This window comes from Panthera pardus, unplaced genomic scaffold (genome assembly GCF_024362965.1).
Source record: "Panthera pardus isolate Hobbes unplaced genomic scaffold, ASM2436296v1 HiC_scaffold_24, whole genome shotgun sequence".
Lineage (NCBI taxonomy): Eukaryota > Metazoa > Chordata > Mammalia > Carnivora > Felidae > Panthera > Panthera pardus.
Window position 1 is genome coordinate 62,606,110 of NW_026526810.1, and position 20,940 is coordinate 62,627,049.

General features: G+C 37.7%; 1 protein-coding gene across 1 annotated transcript; it reads right to left on the minus strand.

The window, feature by feature from the left end:
* Positions 1-20,004: 20,004 nt before the first annotated feature.
* Positions 20,005-20,940, minus strand: LOC128772775 (olfactory receptor 4F21-like). Its single transcript, XM_053888707.1, has one exon. It carries the CDS (start codon positions 20,938-20,940, stop codon positions 20,005-20,007), a length of 936 nt encoding a protein of 311 aa, XP_053744682.1.

The following is a 20,940-nucleotide window of genomic DNA, read 5'->3' on the forward strand; positions in this document are numbered from 1 at the left end:
AGCATTAATATAAGCTATCTTTAGTTTGCTAATCAAATTTTATTCTTCCTAATATTTCCTAAAACAGAATTGACTGAAGAAATCTGTCTAAAGAGAAAAGCTAAAGGTGTGTAGCGAAATCAGACTTACTAGTGACTTTGTGCTATGTTGTGATGATTACCCTGCTTACAGAGGATCCCATCTTTGCTCATGATTTATCAGGAATTGATTCTAGTAATTAGTTTATTCTGAAAGATTGAGTTCATGCTTACAGCATGAGGAGAGGATGAATTCAATCTGCTTAAAATTTTTTTAGTTGTTTTTCTTGCTTAGAAAACATTAAGAATTAGAAATTCTTTGGAGGCAGAGTCTCAAAAGAGTTGGTTTATATCCCTGCTGGATATTTTGACTTTAACATTCAGAACATAGAAAACTTTTTATGTAGGTAATGCAGAGAATCAGATAGAACTCAGGTTTTTTTATTTTAGTGATTGAAAATTCCCACTTCTTAAGGGGCCAAGAGCAATTATCACCAACCTAAAACTGAAAACACAGAGAAGCAAAGCTGTCCCAAACTCATTTTGCCAGTGTCTTGTCACTGTTGTACCATATTTTCAGAACTGATGGATACCAGTTATTAATTCATATTCATTCTTATTCTCTCTTTATTTCTTGACCCAGTCATTGGCTAACATCATCAAATGCTTTATCAAATATGCCAAGTGGAGGGACTCCACTCCAGCATTCCCCATATGAGGACAGAGAATCATTTCCATTTGTTCAGTCGGTTAGGAGCATGAGTGGGAATGGAGTGGGCAAGAAATATTTACCATATTTGGTCTTCACAATAGCAAATGTGAAGTGTCACATAAGACGATGAAGAAAGTGGTGAGAGGTACAAGATTCTTGAGATACCAACCTACCAAAACCAGACATCATAAATGTTAATCTTTTCAGAAATATCTCCTTCGTCAGGCTTAATATAATTTTGTGATTAAAATAGTAAGAATAGTGTTCAAGGGACTGGAACAACTGAAGACAGAAGGAAAGTATACAAGTGGAAAAGAGAGAGAGAAAGTGGAATGGAAGAATAAGAAGGGAGAGATTGCTATGGTATTGCTCAACATTAGGAATATTTTTCTAACCTACCTGTTCTGTTCTAGGGTGTGAAGCAGCATTTGTAGAATCTCAATATTTTTGTTTTCTGCTTTGTAGTATAATCACCTTCAAGACAAAAATATATGTTTCTTCCCAGTGAGAATACAGTTAATTAGTGGTAGTAGGTGTTAGTGACCCACTGATATTTCTTAGATTTCTACTAACCAGCCTTTTATTTATTTCTCCTGGGTACCAGTTCTATGAGTCATGTTAATTTTCCCAAGAGGAAAAAAAAATATCAGAAGAGTTACTTGGTGATGAAAGGTAAAAAAAAAAAAAAAAAAAAAAAGGAAGGTGTTATAATAATATCTCCTGTATATCAGGCAAGATAATATGCAGGATGGGTGGAAATAGGTACCATTTAGAACAGGAAATGTGAGCCTACTTAGATTTGCTGATTTGGGAAGAAGGAGAAGTCTACAATTATTGCAGATGCCCTCATTTATGGAGTGGCAGAGAATGAGCCCTATGTATCAATTTTTTTTTCCAGAAGAAACAGAAGACTTTATGCAAGTCTTATGTGCATTCACGATTCATTCTCATTCAAGATGTTTTATCTGTTACTTATCCCAAAATTAATCACCAACACTAAAAATGTATTGAATGAATGAATAAATAAATATCTTGGTGTGACTATTCTATTCTTTAATCATATTGGATTATAACTGGACATAAGTGGTATGGGACCATGCTGAATTGTTGAGCAAAAGGAAAAAAGCTTAAAAAATATTATTCTAGATTAAGAGTTGGAAAATTATGACCTATAGGTCGAATTCGGACCACTGCCTGTTCCTCAAATAAAGTTTATCGGAACACAGCCACAACCACTTGTTCATGTATTGTTTATGGCTCCTTTGTGCTACAACAAGCAGAGTTGCATAGTTTCACCAGACACCATATGGCCCATAAGGTTTGGCCTGTTGCACAAGAAACTTGATGACCATACCTGAGCTCATGCAAGTTAGGCAGAAGAAGAGGGAATAGTAGAGGATCGTCCACATCCATCTTCATCATCTTCATATATATTCAGAAGTAAAGATACAGATGAAGGTTGTGAAGTTAGTTGAAGTCCTGCAGGTCATGCCTCCACATACACTGCCTACAGTCAACAGGCACATGCCTGTGGCATCCAGTTCAAACTGAATATGTATAGCTTTTACTTAACAAAATTATTTAAAATGACACCACTCCTTCTCATACCTTTCCAAAAAATCAAAGAGGAGGGAACACTCCCAAATGCATTCCATGAGGCCAGCATAATTCCAATATTAAAGCCAGATCAGACACTACTAGAAAAGAAAAGTACAGTTTAGTGCTTCTGATGAACATAGATGCAAAATTTTTGGACAAAATACTGGCAAACTAAATTCAGCATCACATTAAAAAGATCATTCAGAATGATCAAGTTGGATTTATACCTGGCATGCAAGGAGGGTTCAATGCACAAAAATCAATCAATGTATCACATTAATATAATGAAAGAAAAAAAATATCATATGATCATCCCAGACGCAGAAAAAGCAGTCGACAAAATTCAACATCATGTTTATAATAAAACATACAGCAAATTAGCCATAGAAGCACATTTCAAAGTAGTAAAGGCCATATAGGATAAGCCCACTGCTAACATGATACTTGGTGGTAAAAAGTTGAAAGCTTTTACTCTAAGATCAGGAGTAAGACACAGTGCCAATTTTCATCACTTTTATTCAACATAGTTCTGGAAGTCCTAGCTAAAGCAATCAGGTAAGAAAAGATATGATATCATTAGAATTAGAAAGGAAAAAGTAAAACTGTCTATATTTGCAGATGGTATGATTATATATATGGGAAATCCTAAAAACTCATCCCAGAAAACAGTACTGAACAAATTCAGTTTAGTTGCAGGATACAGAATTAACATTGAGAATTCAGTAGTGTTTCTATACACTAGCAACATATTTTCTGAAAAGGAAATAATGAAATCAATCCCATTTATATTAGCTATAAAAGACTAGGGAATACATTTTACCAAAGAGGTGAAAAATCACTACTTTGGAAACTGCAAGGCATTGATACAAAAGATACAAATAAACGGAAAGGTATCCATGTTCATGGGTTAGAAGAATTAGTGTTGAAATGTCCATACTACCAAAAGCCAACGTAATTTTGATGCAATGTCTATTAAGATTCCATTGACATTTTTTACAGAAGTAGAAAAAACTCCTAAGATTTATATGGAACCTCAAAAGACTGAAGAGTCAAATTCTGAGAAAGAACAAAGCAGGAGGCATTACACTTCCTGATTTCAAGCTATTTATAAAGCTACAGTAATTAAAACGGTATGATATTGGCATAAAAACAGACGAATAGACCAATGGACCAGAATTCAGAGCTCAGAAATAAAGCCAAGCATATACATTCAACTACCATTTGAAAGAAAAATCAAGAACACTCAATGGAAAAGAGACAGTCTCTTTAATTAATGCTTAAATTAATTAATTTAAAAAATGGGATATTCTCATATAAAAGAATAAAGCTACACCCCTAATTTACACCACTCATGAAAAATAACTTGAAACCTTACAGACTTAAATATTAAGACCTGAAACTATGAAACTCCTAGAAGAACACTTAGGAAAAAAACTCCAAGATAAGGATCTTGGTAATGATTTTCTGGAAATATACACCTAAAGCACAAGCACCCAAGTCAAAACACACAAGTGGGCCTACACCAAACTAAAAAAGCTTCTGCACGGCGATGGAAAGTATCAGCAAAGTGTAAAGACAACTTGTGGGTGGGAAAAATGTTTGCAAACCATATCAGATTTATTTATTATTTAATATCCAAAAGTTATAAAGAATTCATGCAGCTCAATGGTAAAAACCAAATATTCCAATAAAAAAAGGGCAAATCAGGATACGTGGGTGGCTCAGTCGATTAAGCGTCTGAATTCAGCTCAGGTCATGATCTCACAGTTTGTGAGTTTGAGCCCCACATGGGGCTCTGTGCTGACAACTCAGAGCTTGGAGCCTGCTTAACATTCTGTGTCTCCTCTCTCTGCCCCTCCCTTGCTCATGATCTGTCTCTCTCTCAAAAATAAGCATAAGGCAAAGCACATGAATATTCATTTTTTCCAAGGAAGATGTATGAATGGCCAACAGGGACAGAAAAAGATGCTCATCACTGGTCATTAGGGGAGTGCAATAAAACTACAATTAAATATCACCTCATTCCTGTTAAAATGTCCATCAGCAAGAAAACAAACAAACAAAAAAGGTAAGAAATGTTGGTATGAATGTGGAGAAAAAGGTACCCTAGCACATTGTTGGTGGGATTGTAAATTGGTAACCCCACTATGGAAAACACTATGGAGGTTTCTTTAAAGGTTAAAAATAGAACTGTCATAAGATCTAGCAGTTTCACTCCTGGGAATATATCCAAAGGAAATGAAAACTAACTCAAAAAGATATCTGCACCTCCTCATTCATAGCAGCATTATTTACAATAGCCAAGACATGAAAGCAACCAAGGAGTCCACTGATGGATGAATGAATAAAGAATATATATATATATATATATATATATATATATATATATATACACACACATACATACACACATACACATACATATATACATATATATATATATATATATATCTTCAGCATGGTATATTATTCAGCCATAAAAAGTAATGAAATCCTACTATTTGAGACAAGATGGATGGATGGATTTGGAAGGTATTATGCTAAGTGAAATAAGAAAGAGAAAGACAAATACTGTATGATCTATGTGGAATTTAAAACAAAAACAGTCGAATCTCAGAAAAAGATAAATTTGTGGTTACTAGATGTGGCGAGGGTGGAGGGGGAATTGGAAGAAAGCAGTTAAAAGATACAAACTTCCAGTTATAAGAGAAATAAGTAGTGGGAGTGTAATGTACAATGTTATGACTATCAATAGCACTGCTTTATGATACTTGGGAAGTTAAGAGATTAAGTTCAAAGAGTTCTCATCACAAGGAGAATTTTTTCTTCTTCTTATCTCTTTGAGGTGATGAATGTTAACTAAACCTATTTCAGTAATCATTTTACAATAAATATAAATCAAACCATCATGTTGTACAACTTAAACTTATACAGTGATATATCTCAATTATTTCTCAATAAACCTTGGGAAAAAGCTCTAACAGTAGGCCTCCCTTATTTGTGGGGGATGAATCCAATAGACCCAATGGATGCTTGAAACTGCAGACAGAACCAAACCCTAGATATACGATATATTTTCCTGTATGTACATACCCAACTAGGATAAAGTTTAATTTATAAATTTGGCACAGGAAGAGGTTAACAACAGTAGCTACTAATAAAATGAATAATTATAAGAATATATTGTAATGAAATCTATATGAATGTGTTCTCTTTCTTTCAAAATTTTTTATAAGAAATATTTTCTTTTTTTCAAAATATTTAATTTTTAGTGAGAGTGAGGGGTGGGTGGGTTGGGGCAGAGAGAGATGGAGAGAGACAATCCCAAACAGGGGGCAGCCTGAAACCAGATGCAGGGCTTGAGCTCATGAACCACCATGAAATCACGGCCTGCGACAAAATTAAGAGTTGGAAGCGTAACAGACTGAACCACCCAGGCACTCCTCTTTCAAAATATTTCGATGTACTATATTCCGCCTTCTTGTTCTTGTGATGATGAGATGATAAAATGCCTATGTGTTGAGATGAAGTGGGGTGAATGATGCATGTAGGCATTATGACATAGTGTTAGAATTCTGTTAACATTCTGATAAGTCATCAGAGGAGGATCATCTGTTTCCAGATTATGGTCAACCATGGGTAGCTGAAACCACAAAAGCTGAACTGCAAATAAGAGAGAATTTCTATATTTTTGATGCTTTTTTTGTATTCATTTTCTCTCTAATTCATAATTTCTCCTCTGATCTTTGTGATTTCTTTTGGTCTGCCAAGTTTGGGCTTAGCTTGTTCTTTTTCTAGTTTCCTGGGGTGTAAAGATTGTTTGAGATCTTTCTTTTTTCTTAATGCAGGCATTTATCAATGTAAATTTTCTTCTTAGGACTATTTTTGCAACACCCCATAAGCTTTTCTATGTTGTGTTTCCATTGTCATTTGTTTAAAAATAGTTTTTGATTTTCCTTTTGGTTTCTTTGCCCCGTTAGTTGGTCAGAAGTATGTTGTTTAAATCCCACATATTTGCAATTTCCTTTGTTTTCCTCCTGTTACTAATTTCTAGTTCAGATTATTATTGTCAGAAAAGATATTTGGTATGATTTCAGTCTTTTAAAATTTGTTTGGACTTGTTCTGTGGCCTAACATATGATCTATCCTGGAGAATTTTCCATGTCCACTTGAGATTTTGTGTTCTGTTGCTCTGATGAATGTTCTATATATGTCTGTTAGGTCTATTTGGTCTAAAGTGTAGTTCATGTCCAGTGCTTCCTAATTGATTTTTTCTGAGTATTCTATCTAGTGTCGAAGGTGGGGGTGTTGAATCCCTCTGCTATTTTTTGTGTTGTTTTCTATTTAACCCCTCATATCTGTTAGTATTTGCTTAATATATTTAGGTGGTATGATGTTCTGGGCATATGTATATATAGGAGTATATATATATATATATATATATATATATATATATATATATATGTGTGTGTGTGTGTGTGTATGTGTGTGTGAGATATATGTTTATGATTGTTACAGACTTACAATGAGCGGTCTCCTTTGTCATTATATAATGACCTTATTTGTTCTTGTTACAGGTTTTGACTTAAAGTCTATTTTGTCTAAGTATAGCTACCTCTGCTTTTATTTTTTTTCTTTTGGTTCCCATTTGCATGGATATCTTTTTCTGTTCCTTTACTTTGTGACTTTGTATGTTCTTAAAGCTGAAGTTAGTCTCTTGTAGGTAGCATATAGTTGGGTTTTGTTTTTTTAGTCATTCAGCCACTTAGGCCTTTTGTTTGGAGAGTTCAATCCATTTACATTTAGAGTAATTATTGACAGGCTAGGACTTCCTAATGTCAGAAAGGATTCTAAAGGATAATGCCATCTTATTGTTTTCTGATGTGTTGTAGTTCCCTGTACTTTTCTTCCTCTTTTGCTGTCCCCCCCTTTTTTTTTTGGTGAGCTGGTGATTTACCATAATGGTATGCTTCAATTCCCTTCTCTTTATCTTTTGTGTATCTACTCTAGATTTTTGCCTTGTAGTTACTATGGGGTTGCTTACAACATCTTAGAGATATAACAGTCTATTTTAAGCTGATAGCAATGTAACTTCAGCTACATAAAAAATTCTCTTTTTGCTCTTGAAAAAGATAACCCTCCACCTTGAGATTTTGTGTTTTTTAAAGTGAGAATAGTTACTTTTTGTTACTCATCAATCATTTCAGGAAAAATACAAATATTTGTGCGCTGTCTGCCTTGGGCATTTCCTAACTGGCTAGAATTCATCAAAGCTTCAAGTTTGCACAGGATTTGGGGGTAATTTGGTTTAATTTTTTACGTTCATGGATTTATTTTCTTCTATATACGTTCTTTGTGGGACAACTTTATAAAGACTTTAGCCATTGTAAGAATGGCCATGTAAACATAATTCAGTCCTTATTTTTTATTCTACAAAATTTTCTCTTTTTTTAAATGTTTATTTTTGAGAGAGAGAACCTGCAAGCCACATGAGCAGGGGGAGGGGCAGTAAGTAGGAAGCCGGAGGGTCTGAAGCAGTCTCTGGGCTGACAGCAGAGGGCCCCATGTGGGGCTTAAACTCACCCTGAGCCTGAATTGGATGCTTAAGTGACTAAGCCGCCCAGGCACCCCTGCTCTACAACATTTTCTTATCACTTCCCATGGAATGCAGTGTCCTGTAAGAGACAGCTTTGTAACACATTTCAGTAAGGTTTTGAGGAGCCTGCCTTTGAAGTTGGTTGGTCTTCTAGCCTTGACTCCTCTCTCAGCACATGCTTTTACATGAGGGGTCTTTTGTTTGTCTGCTCCCCCCAGCTTGGCAGGATACAATGTTGCTAACCAAGTTTTCCTAAGATGGGCACAACCTGCTGACCACCCCACCAAATCAGCAGATCATACGGTAGCATACACGTGTCCATTGCAGAGGTCATGGGATAGTGATTTGAAAATCTTAACCCCTTATTTTTTTTTCCTAATCATTAGGCCATACTCATTTTTCTTTTTTTAAAAAAAATTTAATTTTAACTCCAGGTAACATACAGTGTTATTTACATTAGTTTCGGGTGTACAATACAGTGATTCAACACTTCCGTACAACACCCAGTGTTCATCAAGACAAGTGTACTCCTTAATTGCCATCACCTATTTGACACTCTCCTCACCCCCTTCTAGTAGCCATCAGTTTGTTCTCTATAATTAAGAGTTTATCTCTTGGTTTCTCTCTCTTTGTCCCTTTGCTCATTTAGTTAACTTCCACATGTGAGTGAAATCATATGGTGTTTGTCTTGCTGTGACTGACTTACTTCACTTAGCATTATACCCATGCCTCCCTCCATGTCATTCCTGAAACCTTCAGTAATTGCTTATTCATTTAGCAGAGTTTTTGTTGCTGTTGATTAAGATTTTTTCTTAAATATATAAACTGTTAGGTCATCTGCAAACAAGGACAATTTTATATCTTTCCTCTAAATCTGTATACTCTTGTTTTTTTTTGTCTGATTGCATTAACAAGTTCTCTTAGTACAATGTGGTAAGGTAAGTACAATGTAGGAGTGGTAAGATGGGTTATTCTTGCCCAGTATATAAGTGGGAAAGACTTGAGTTTCTCACTAGCAAGTATGATGTTAGCTGTAGGTTTTTTATTTTTATTTATTTTGTGTGTGTGTGTGTGTGTGTGTGTGTGTGTGTGCGCGCGCGCATGTGTATAACCTTTATCATGTTGCAAAAATTTCCCTCTGTTCCAATTTATTTTTATTATTATTATTATTTTTTCAATATATGAAATTTATTGTCAAATTGGTTTCCATACAACATCCAGTGCTCATCCCAAAAGGTGCCCTCCTCAATACCCATCACCCACCTTCCCCTCCCTCCCACCTCCCATCAACCCTCAGTTTGTTCTCAGTTTTTAAGAGTCTCTTATGCTTTGGCTCTCTCCCACTCTAACCTCTTTTTTTTCCTTCCCCTCCCCCATGGGTTTCTGTTAAGTTTCTCAGGATCCACATAAGAGTGAAAACATGTGGTATCTGTTTTTCTCTGTATGGCTTATTTCACTTAGTATCACACTCTCCAGTTCCATCCACGTTGCTACAAAGGGCCATATTTCATTCTTTCTCATTGCCATGTAGTACTCCATTGTGTCTATAAACCACAATTTCTTTATCCATTCATCAGTTGATGGACATTTAGGCTCTTTCCATAATTTGGCTATTGTTGAGAGTGCTGCTATAAACATTGGGATACAAATACCCCTATGCATCAGTACTCCTGTATCTCTTGGGTAAATTCCTAGCAGTGCTATTGCTGGGTCATAGGGTAGGTCTATTTTTAATTTTCTGAGGAACCTCCACACTGTTTTCCAGAGTGGCTGCACCAAGTTGCATTCCCACCAACAGTGCAAGAGGGTTCCCGTTTCTCCACATCCTCTTCAGCATCTATAGTCTCCTGATTTGTTCATTTTGGCCACTCTGACTGGTGTGAGGTGATATCTGAGTGTGGTTTTGATTTGTATTTCCCTGATAAGGAGCGATGTTGAGCATCTTTTCATGTGCCTGTTGGCCATCTGGATGTCTTCTTTAGAGAAGTGTCTATTCATGTTTTCTGCCCATTTCTTCACTGGGTTATTTGTTTTTTGGCTGTGGAGTTTGGTGAGCTCTTGATAGATTTTGGATACTAGCCCTTTGTCCGATATGTCATTTGCAAATATCTTTTCCCATTCCATTGGTTGCCTTTTAGTTTTGTTGGTTGTTTCCCTTGCTGTGCAGAAGCTTTTTATCTTCATAAGGTCCCAGTAGTTCATTTTTGCTTTTAATTCCCTTGCCTTTGGGGATGTGTCGAGTAAGAGATTGCTGCAGCTGAGGTCAGAGAGGTCTTTTCCTGCTTTCTCCTCTAGGGTTTTGATGGTTTCCTGTCTCACATTCAGGTCTTTTATCCATTTTGAGTTTATTTTTGTGAATGGTGTGAGAAAGTGGTCTAGTTTCAACCTTCTGCATGTTGCTGTCCAGTTCTCCCAGCACCATTTGTTAAAGAGACTGTCTTTTTTCCATTGGATGTTCTTTCCTGCTTTGTCAAAGATGAGTTGGCCATACGTTTGTGGGTCTAGTTCTGGGGTTTCTATTCTATTCCATTGGTCTACGTGTCTGTTTTTGTGCCAATACCATGCTGTCTTGATGATGACAGCTTTGTAGTAGAGGCTAAAGTCTGGGATTGTGATGCCTCCTGCTTTGGTCTTCTTCTTCAAAATTACTTTGGCTATTCGGGGCCCTTTGTGGTTCCATATGAATTTTAGGATTGCTTGTTCTAGTTTCGAGAAGAATACTGGAGCAATTTTGATTGGGATTGCATTGAATGTGTAGATAGCTTTGGGTAGTATTGACATTTTGACAATATTCTTCCAATCCATGAGCAGGGAATGTCTTTCCATTTCTTTATATCTTCTTCAATTTCCTTCATGAGCTTTCTATAGTTTTCAGCATACAGATCTTATACATCTTTGGTTAGATTTATTCCTAGGTATTTTATGCTTCTTGGTGCAATTGTGAATGGGATCAGTTTCTTTATTTGTCTTTCTGTGGCTTCATTGTTGGTGTATAAGAATATAACTGATTTCTGTACATTGATTTTGTATCCTGCAACTATGCTGAATTCATGAATCAGTTCTAGCAGACTTTTGGTGGAGTCTATCGGATTTTCCATGTATAGTATCATGTCATCTGCAAAAAGCGAAAGCTTGACTTCATCTTTGCCAATTTTGATGCCTTTGATTTCCTTTTGTTGTCTGATTGCTGATGCTAGAACTTCCAGCACTATGTTAAACAACAGCGGTGAGAGTGGGCATCCCTGTCGTGTTCCTGATCTCAGGGAAAAAGCTCTCAGTGTTTCCCCATTGAGGATGATGTTAGCTGTGGGCTTTTCATAAATGGCTTTTATGATCTTTAAGTATGTTCCTTCTATCCCGACTTTCTCTAGGGTTAAGAAAGGGTGCTGAATTTTGTCGAAGGCCTTTTCTGCATCAATTGAGAGGATCATATGGTTCTTATCTTTTCTTTTATTAACGTGATGTATCACGTTGATTGATTTGCGAATGTTGAACCAGCCCTGCATCCCAGGAATGAATCCCACTTGATCATGGTGAATAATTCTTTTTATGTGCTGTTGAATTCGATTTGCTAGTATCTTATTGAGAATTTTTGCATCCATATTCATCAGAGATATTGGCCTGTAGTTCTCTTTTTTTACTGGGTCTCTGTCTGGTTTAGGAATCAAAGTAATACTGGCTTCATAGAATGAGTCTGGAAGTTTTCCTTCCCTTTCTGTTTCTTGGAATAGCTTGAGAAGGATAGGTATTATCTCTGCTTTAAATGTCTGGTAGAACTCCCCTGGGAAGCCATCTGGTCCTGGACTCTTATTTGTTGGGAGATTTTTGATAACCAATTCAATTTCTTCACTGGTTATGGGTCTGTTCAAGCTTTCTATTTCCTCCTGATTGAGTTTTGGAAGCTTGTGCGTGTTTAGGAATTTGTCCATTTCTTCCAGGTTGTCCAATTTGTTGGCATATAATTTTTCATAGTATTCCCTGATAATTGTTTGTATCTCTGAGGTATTGGTTGTAATAATTCCATTTTCATTCATGATTTTATCTATTTGGGTCATCTCCCTTTTCTTTTTGAGAAGCCTGGCTAGAGGTTTGTCAGTTTTGTTTATTTTTTCAAAATAAACAAAATTTTTTTTTCAAAAAACTCTTGATTTCGTTGATCTGCTCTACAGTTTTTTTAGATTCTATATTGTTTATTTCTGTTCTGATCTTTATTATTTCTCTTCTTCTGCTGGGTTTAGGCTGCCTTTGCTGTTCTGCTTCTATTTCCTTTAGGTGTGCTGTTAGATTTTGTATTTGGGATTTTTCTTGTTTCTTGAGATAGGCCTGGATTGCAATGTATTTTCCTATCAGGACTGCCTTCGCTGCACCCCAAAGCGTTTGGATTGTTGTATTTTCATTTTCGTTTGTTTCCATATATTTTTTAATGTCTTCTCTAATTGCCTGGTTGACCCACTCATTCGTTAGTAGGGTGTTCTTTAACCTCCATGCTTTTGGAGGTTTTCCAGACTTTTTCCTGTGGTTGACTTCAAGCTTCATGGCATTGTGGTCTGAAAGTATGCATGGTATAATTTCAATTCTTGTAAACTTAGGAAGTGCTGTTTTGTGACCCAGTATATGATCTATCTTGGAGAATGTTCCATGTGCTCTTGAGAAGAAAGTATATTCTGTTGCTTTGGGATGCAGAGTTCTAAATATATCTGTCAAGTCCATCTGATCCAATGTGTCATTCAGGGCCCTTGTTTATTGACCGTGTGTCTAGATGATCTATCCATTGTTGTAAGTGGGGTGTTAAAGTCCCCTGCAATTAGCACATTCTTATCAATAAGGTTGCTTATGTTTATGAGTAATTGTTTTATATATTTGGGGGCTCCCGTATTCGGCGCATAGACATTTATAATTGTTAGCTCTTCCTGATGGATAGACCCTGTAATTATTATATAATGCCCTTCTTCATCTCTTGTTACAGTCTTTAATTTGAAGTCTAGTTTGTCTGATATAAGTATGGCTACTACAGCTTTCTTTTGGCTTCCAGTAGCATGATAAATAGTTCTCCATCCCCTCACTCTCAACCTAAAGGTGTCCTCAGGTCTAAAATGAGTCTCTTGTCGACAGCAAATAGATGGGTCTTGTTTTTTTATCCATTCTGATAGCCTATGTCTTTTGGTTGGCGCATTTAGTCCATTTACTTTCAGTGTTATTATAGAAAGATACGGGTTTAGAGTCATTGTGATTTCTGTATGTTTTATGCTTGTAGCAATGTCTCTGGTACTTTGTCTCACAGGATCCCCCTTAGGATCTCTTGTAGGGCTGGTTTAGTGGTGACGAATTCCTTCAGATTTTGTTTATTTGGGAAGACCTTTATCTCTTCTTCTATTCTAAATGGCAGACTTGCTGGATAAAGGATTCTTGGCTGCATATTTTTTCTGTTCAACACATTGAAGATCTCCTGCCAATCCTTTCTGGCCTGCCAAGTTTCAAAAGAGAGATCAGTCACGAGTCTTATAGGTCTCCCTTTATATGTTAGGGCACGTTTATCCCTTGCTGCTTCCAGAATTTTCTCTTTATCCTTGTATTTTGCCAGTTTCACTATGATATGTCATGCAGAAGATGGATTCAAGTTACGTCTGAAGGGAGTTCTCTGTGCCTCTTGGATTTCAATGCCTTTTACCTTCCCCAGTTCAGGGAAGTTCTCAGCTATAATTTCTTCAAGTACCCCTTCAGCACCTTTCCCTCTCTCTTCCTCCTCTGGGATACTAATTATGCGTATATTATTTCTTTTTAGTGTATCACTTAGTTCTCTAATTTTCTCCTCATACTCCTGGATTTTTTTATCTCTCTTTCTCTCAGCTTCCTCTTTTTCCATAACTTTATCTTCTAGTTCACCTATTCTCTCCTCTGCCTCTTCAATCCGAGCCGTGGTCGTTTCCATATTCTTTTGCATGTCGTTTAAAGCGTTTTTCAGCTCCTCCTGACTATTGCTTGTCCCTTGATCTCTGTAGCAAGAGATTCTCTGCTGTCCTCTATACTGTTTTCAAGCCCAGCTATTAATTTTATGACTATTATTCTAAATTCACTTTCTGTTATATTATTTAACTCCTTTTTGATCAGTTCATTAGCTGTTGTTATTTCCTGGAGATTCTTTTGAGGAGAATTCTTCCATTTGGTCATTTTGGATAGTCCCTGGAGTGGTGAGGACCTGCAGGGCACTTCCCCTGTGCTGTGGTGTATAACTGGAGTTGGTGGGCGGGGCCGCAGTCAGACCTGATGTCTGCCCCCAGCCCACCACTGGGGCCACAGTCAGACTGATGTGTGCCTTCTCTTCCCCTCTCCTCGGGGGCGGGATTCACTGTGGGGTGGTGTGTCCCCTCTGGGCTACTTGCACACTGCCAGGCTTGTGGTGCTGGGGATCTGGTGTATTAGCTGGGGTGGTAGGCAAGGTGCACAGGGGCAGGAGGGGCAGGCTTAGCTCGCTTCTCCTCTGGTGATCCACTTCAGGAGGGGCCCTGTGGCACCGGGAGGGAGTCCTATCCGCTGGAGGGATGGATCCACAGAAGCACCGTGTTGGGTGTTTGCTCGGAGCAAGCAAGTTCCCTGGCAGGAACTGGTTCCCCTTGGGATTTTGGCTGGGGGATGGTGAGGGAGATGGTGCTGGCAGGCCGCCCCTCCGCCCTGGCTCCCTCCCGCCAATCCTTGGAATGTGCACCGCCTCTCCGCCCTTCCTACCCTCTTCCTTGGGCCTCTCGTCTGCGCTTGGCTCCGGAGACTCTGTTCTGCTAGTCATCTGGTGGTTTTCTGGGTTATTTAGGGAAGTGTAGGTGGAATCTAAGTGATCAGAAGGATGCACGGTGAGCCTAGCGTCCTCCTTCGCCGCCATCTTCTTTATCATTATTTTTTTTAACATTTATTTATTTTTGAGACAGTGAGAGACAGAGCTTGAATGGGAGAGGGTCAGAGAGAGAGGGGGAGACACAGAATCTGAAACAGGCTCCAGGCTCTGAGCTGTCAGCACAGAGCCCACGTGGGGCTTGAACTCAACAACTGCGAGATCATGACCTGAGCGAAGTTGGACGCTTAACCGATTGAGCCACCCAGGCGCCCCCCCCGTTCCAATTTAACCTAGAGTTATTACCATAAATTGGTGTTGGATTTTGCAAATGCTTACATTTACATGTAAGCATGCATTAACATATATATGTAAATATATACACATATATATGAATAATATATAAACCTAGGCATATATAATTGAGTACATTGTTGGTATTATTATTTAAACAGTTATCTGTAAGATCAATTAAGTATAAGGAAAATAAGTTTTTATTTTATTTTCACTTATTCCATTTTCTATGCTTTTCCTTTCTTTGTGTAGCTGGGAATTTCTGACCTATATTATTTTCCTTCTCTCAAATGAATTTCTTTTAATAGTTTTTTCAATGCAGGTCTAGGCGCAAATTCCCTCAATTTTTACTTGTCTGAGAAAGTCTCTGTTCTTTACTTTTGAAGGATAATTTTGAGAGGTATAGAATTGTAGGGTTTTTCCTGTCAATATATTAAATATTTCACTCTATTCTCTTCTTGCTTGCGTGGTATCTGAGGAGAAGTTGGATATGGTTCTTCAGTTTGTTTTTATATACATAAAGTTGTTTTTTTTTCCCTGTGACTTCTATCATGGATTTTTTTAAAGTTTATTTATTTGTTTTGAGAGAGAGAGAGAGAGAGAGAGAGAGAATAAGCAAGTTGGGGAGGGGCAGAGAGTCCCCACTGAGCTTTTCTCTTTCTGAAATTCCCATTATGCATAAATCACACCTTTTTTAGTTATCCCACAGTCCTTAGTCTGTTTGTTTTTAAATTCTTTGTTCCCTTTGCTCTTTAGTTTTCAAAGATCCTATTGATATATGATCTAGTTCAGAGATTGTTTCCTCACCTGTGTCCCACCTACTGATGAGCCCATCAAGGTCACTTTTCATGTCTGTTGCATTGTTTTTGATCTCTAGCATTTCTTTTTTGTTCTGAGGATTTCCATCCCTTTGCTTATATTGGCCATCTGTTCTCACATGCCATCTATCCATTGGAGCCCTTAGCATATTAATCAGTTATCTTAAGATTCTTGTCTGAGAATTCCAACATCCCTGCTGCATCTAGCTCTGAAGCTAGTTTTGTCTTTTTTTTTTTTTTTTGCCTCTTAGTATGACTTGTAATTTTTTCTTGATGCTGACATGATGTACTGGGCAAAGGAACTGTTGTAAATTGGCCTTAGTTAATGTGGTGGAGTGTGGGTGGAGGAAAAACACTATGTAGTCTGATGATTAGGGCTTAGGCTTTTAATGAGCCTATGCCTCTGTACTGTGAACTCCACAGGTGTTTCTGGTTTTTTTTTTGTTTTGTTTTTGTTTTTGTCTTTGTTTTTTTTTTTTTTTTGTTTTGTTTTGTTTTTTCAATTCTTACAAGGGACAGAATGGCAAGCATGGGTTGGAGTTGGGTATTTTCCTTCTCCAGGTCAGTTAGGCTCTTATAAATACCTCAGTAGTTTAGATTCTGGTTTGCTAGTTTCCCGAGGGCAGGGATTCTTAAGAAAAGAGTATTGTGGTGTATTTCAAAATATTTCCTTTTCCTCTTCCTCTGCCAGAAACCTGAGGGGGTTTTTCTCAGATATTTACTAGGGAATCTGATCAAGCTGTTTCAAGTAAACCTCACAATATTTTTGGGACCCCCTATGGCTGGTTTCCCCTGGATAGGTTTTAACTTTCAAAATCGCTTGTACTGAGACTCCAGAAATTCATCAATTATGGCTTACATTTGCTATCCAGCTCTCATTCCCACAGCAGTTTCTGGTTGTTTGTGTCTGCTCTAATAAGCCATAACAACCTGTATTTTGTCTGTGTCTCTAATTTTGGAGACAGTAGTTTGCTCTGTGTCCTCCCATTGCTTTTTGAATTCAAGAATTGTTGATTTTTCACTTTTTTCTACCTTCTATTTGTTGTTAGGATGGAATCATGTCCAGGCTCCTTATATGCAGAACTAGGAACCAGAAGCCTTTATATTTGTTTTTATAAATTTAAATGTAGTGTAGTAAAATATAGTCTTTTCCTTTTTCATGTTTTCTATTTGTTTTGCCTTGCCTAAAATTGCAAATTTTATGCCACAATTATATAAATATCACACTATTAAAAGGTGCTTTATAATATAATTTTTAAATAATTTTATCCAATTTATTTATTTTGAAGAGTATGTATCTGATTTTTTTATATGAAGAATGTAACTTTTTGTTCAAATTCTTAATTTTTGTGATTATGTGGATTTATTCACCTCTGTTTTGAGAATCCTCCTTTATTATAGGATAAAAATTAAATCTCATCTGAAGTCTCATTGTGAAGTCTTTCCATGGGTTCTTTGAGTATGGTCTCTTCTCAGTTAGGCAGTTCTAGTGACAGCCACTATTGAATGTTTGTTCATTTCAGAAGTACAGACGGATGCTAAACCCTTGATGTGGTTTCATCAGTTGGTGCTTTTAGCCAGCAACTTGATGTCTAGTTTTTCACATTAGGTTCTTTTCATGCTGTAAGAACAGCAGATAGTTCTTATTGGGATAAACATCTTTTCCGGGTCACCTGGGTGACTCAGTTGGTCGAGCGTCCAACTTTGGCTCAGGTCATGATCTTGTGGTCTGTTAGTTTGAGCCTTGCATCAGGCTCTGTGCTGACAGCTCTGGGCCTGGAGCCTGCTTTGGATTCTGGGTCTTCCTATTTCTCTCTCTGTGTACTCCTCCACTGCTTGCACTCTGTCTCTCTCTCTCTCAAAAATAAATAAGCCTTAAAAAATTAAAAAAAAACCATGTTTCCCAAGTATGGTTTTGACTATCCTTACAGCAGTACCTTGGCCATTAAGCGATCCAAAGACACACAGAATGTCTAATGTCTTTCACAACATTGCTTTGGACAAAGAAGTATCTTTACAACCAAGAAAGAACAACAGTGAGCACACAACCAAGTGATCCACTGATATGGCAATAGATGGCATTATGCAAAAGCTGTCAGACTAATAGAACATGGGAACAGCCTTTTAAAAATGCAAGTAAAGGTGCGAGTAAGTGTGCTTGGGGATAATACTTAGTGCTTTAACTTGTGGTACATACTTTGAACCAATGGGCATTATAAGGTATTGTATTCCAAAACGCAGAGGTCTGGAAACCCAAGGTAGTCAGTGAGAGTTGCTCAATTCACCATCACTTCCTTGGAGAATTTGAGCTTTCTGGACCTACAACTTGAACTTCTGCTGGGGTGGTGTATGTTTCTTCTGGGGACAGAGTAAGCATTTTAATAAAGCTAAAATTTTAGTAGCTCCCTGGTCATTTTGGTTTCCTTGTGTTTATAGGTCAGCAGACAAAAAACAGTTACTTCCATGCCAGATATAATTAACCTTCATTATCACCAAGAAGTAGAATGTCTGCTATATGTGGTGATAACTCTAAATGAGCAGTTGCAGTAATTACAGCCTGACGAAAGCACGGTAATCATGGATTTAGCCTTCATAGGTAGGAAGTGTGGATCTGGACAAGTGATCTAGATCAGCAGAAGTACAGAAAAAATGTGAGGGAAATCTAGAATGGATTAGGGAGGAAGAAGATAGCGATTATCTTCCTGGAAATGTGCAATGATGGAACCCATTAACACTTGTTTCATTAACACTCCTGCATTTGAACAATCAATGATGGAGTGATTTTACATTGAATGTGAATGCCTCTAAGCATGGGAAGATGTGGAGTGTTTGTGATGCTTTCGATGCCACACACATATCCCTCTTAATATTCCTAAGAATATTAAGCCTGGGTGGCTCAGTTGGTTGAGCATCTGACTTCGGCTCAGGTTATGATCTCACAGTCTGTGAGTTGGAGCCCCGCAACGGGCTCTGTGCTGATGGCTCAGAGCCTGGAGCCTGCTTCCGATTCTGTGTCTCCCTCTCTCTCTGCCCCTTCCCTGCACATGCTCTGTCTCTCTCTGTCTCAAAAATAAATAAAAACATTAAGAAAAAAAATAAAAAATAAAAGAATGTAAGATTGTTTTATACCACGAGCTGCAAAAATTTTCTGCCTGAGTACTTTTCTTTGGTTATCAGAACTGCTCAACCTACTATGTGGGGAAGCCTGGAACTGCCATGGGGTCATTGTCTCAGAACTACCCCAACACAGAAATACAGCTTCTTAGCTTCTTAAGTGAAACAACTGTATATTATAGAATATGTACATTCTCCTAGAGAGCCATAGCAGAATTGAACCCCAATGTCCACATAGTAGAATACCCATTAATATACCCTCTGTTGGCATCTTTTTTTTTTCCTGTCCCATGTCTCCACTTCTGAAAAAAATGTGTTCCTGGTGCCCCATCCAAATAAACTCTGGGCCTTGAATTTGTCTCTGTGTCTTCTTTTAAATTTTTTTAAATTTTTTTTTTCAACGTTTTTTATTTATTTTTGGGACAGAGAGAGACAGAGCATGAACGGGGGAGGGGCAGAGAGAGAGGGAGACACAGAATGGGAAACAGGCTCCAGGCCCCGAGCCATCAGCCCAGAGCCTGACGCGGGGCTCGAACTCACGGACCGCGAGATCGTGACCTGGCTGAAGTCGGACGCTTAACCGACTGCGCCACCCAGGCGCCCTGTGTCTTCTTTTAAAGAGTAAGAAAAGCCATTGGGCCATACACACACAGATACATACAGCACACACACAGCAGTTTAATGTGATGGACATTCATCCATTCATAATAACAAATTCACAAGTTATTTTTAAAGCTTATGAATAGCAGAAACAGTGTTATTACATTTTTATTGGCAAAATAACCAAAAATTCAAAATTAAAATGTTGTCAGATTATGCTATTCTCTGTTAGAATATCAATTCTTTGTATGATGAATTTACAACTTCATGATAGTTTTGGTAATGGTCTTATACTTCACAGATGAATTAGTAGCAGTAGTAATGGCAGATGATAAGTTTGTGCAGGATATGTTAAATTTGAGGTGCTTATATAGGGATGGGTCAGCGTGCAGTGGGGTGTTTAGTTTTAGAGCTCCCTGAAAAAGATGTAGTCAACAAAATTTGGAATTAGATATCCTTTTGTGCAGTCTTTTTATAGATAACTTTATGTCTTTGTTCCTTAGTGTATAGATAACAGGATTCAAGACAGGGGTAATAGCGAAGTCTACAACGAACAGATTTTTATCAATTGAAGGTGGGGGAGAAGGCCAGACATACAGAAACATGCATGGAGTGAAAAACAAAAACACCACAGTGATGTGAGCTGACAAAGTGACAAATGCCTTGGATAATTCTCCTGAAGAACGTTTCCAGACAGTGATCAAAATGAATGAATAGGAAAGGATTAGCAGGAAGAAGGTGCCCATGCTCATGAAGCCACTGTTGGCAGTAACGATAAACTCAAACTTGGCCGCATCTGTGCATGCAAGTTTTATGATCTTAGGAAAGTCACAGTAAAAGCTGTCCACTTTATTAGGACCACAAAAAGGCAAGTTTATAACAAATAAAAACTGAGACATAGCATGGATCACCCCAGTTACCCATCCAGTGATTACAAATGAAACACATATTTTAGGGTTCATGATGTTCAGGTAGTGAAGAGGCTTACAGATTGCTGTGCACCTGTCAAATGCCATGGCTATGAGTAACACCATCTCCACTCCTCCTATGATGTGGATGAAGCATATCTGTGTCATACAACTTTGGAAAGAAATTACTTTGTATTCATTTAAGAGGTCTGTGATTATCTTTGGAACTGTAGTAGAGGAAAGACCCACATCAATGAGGGACAGGTTGGCCAGCAGGAAGTACATGGGAGAATGTAGGTGAGAATCAAAAATTACCAAAAACAAAATAAAAAGGTTTCCCAAGATGACCCCTAAATACAGCAAAGAACATATCAAAATAAGAAAAAGTTTTTTCTCCCAAGAGCAAGAAAGGGCCAGTAACACAATTTCAGTGACCACAGAGTCATTTAGTCCACCCAT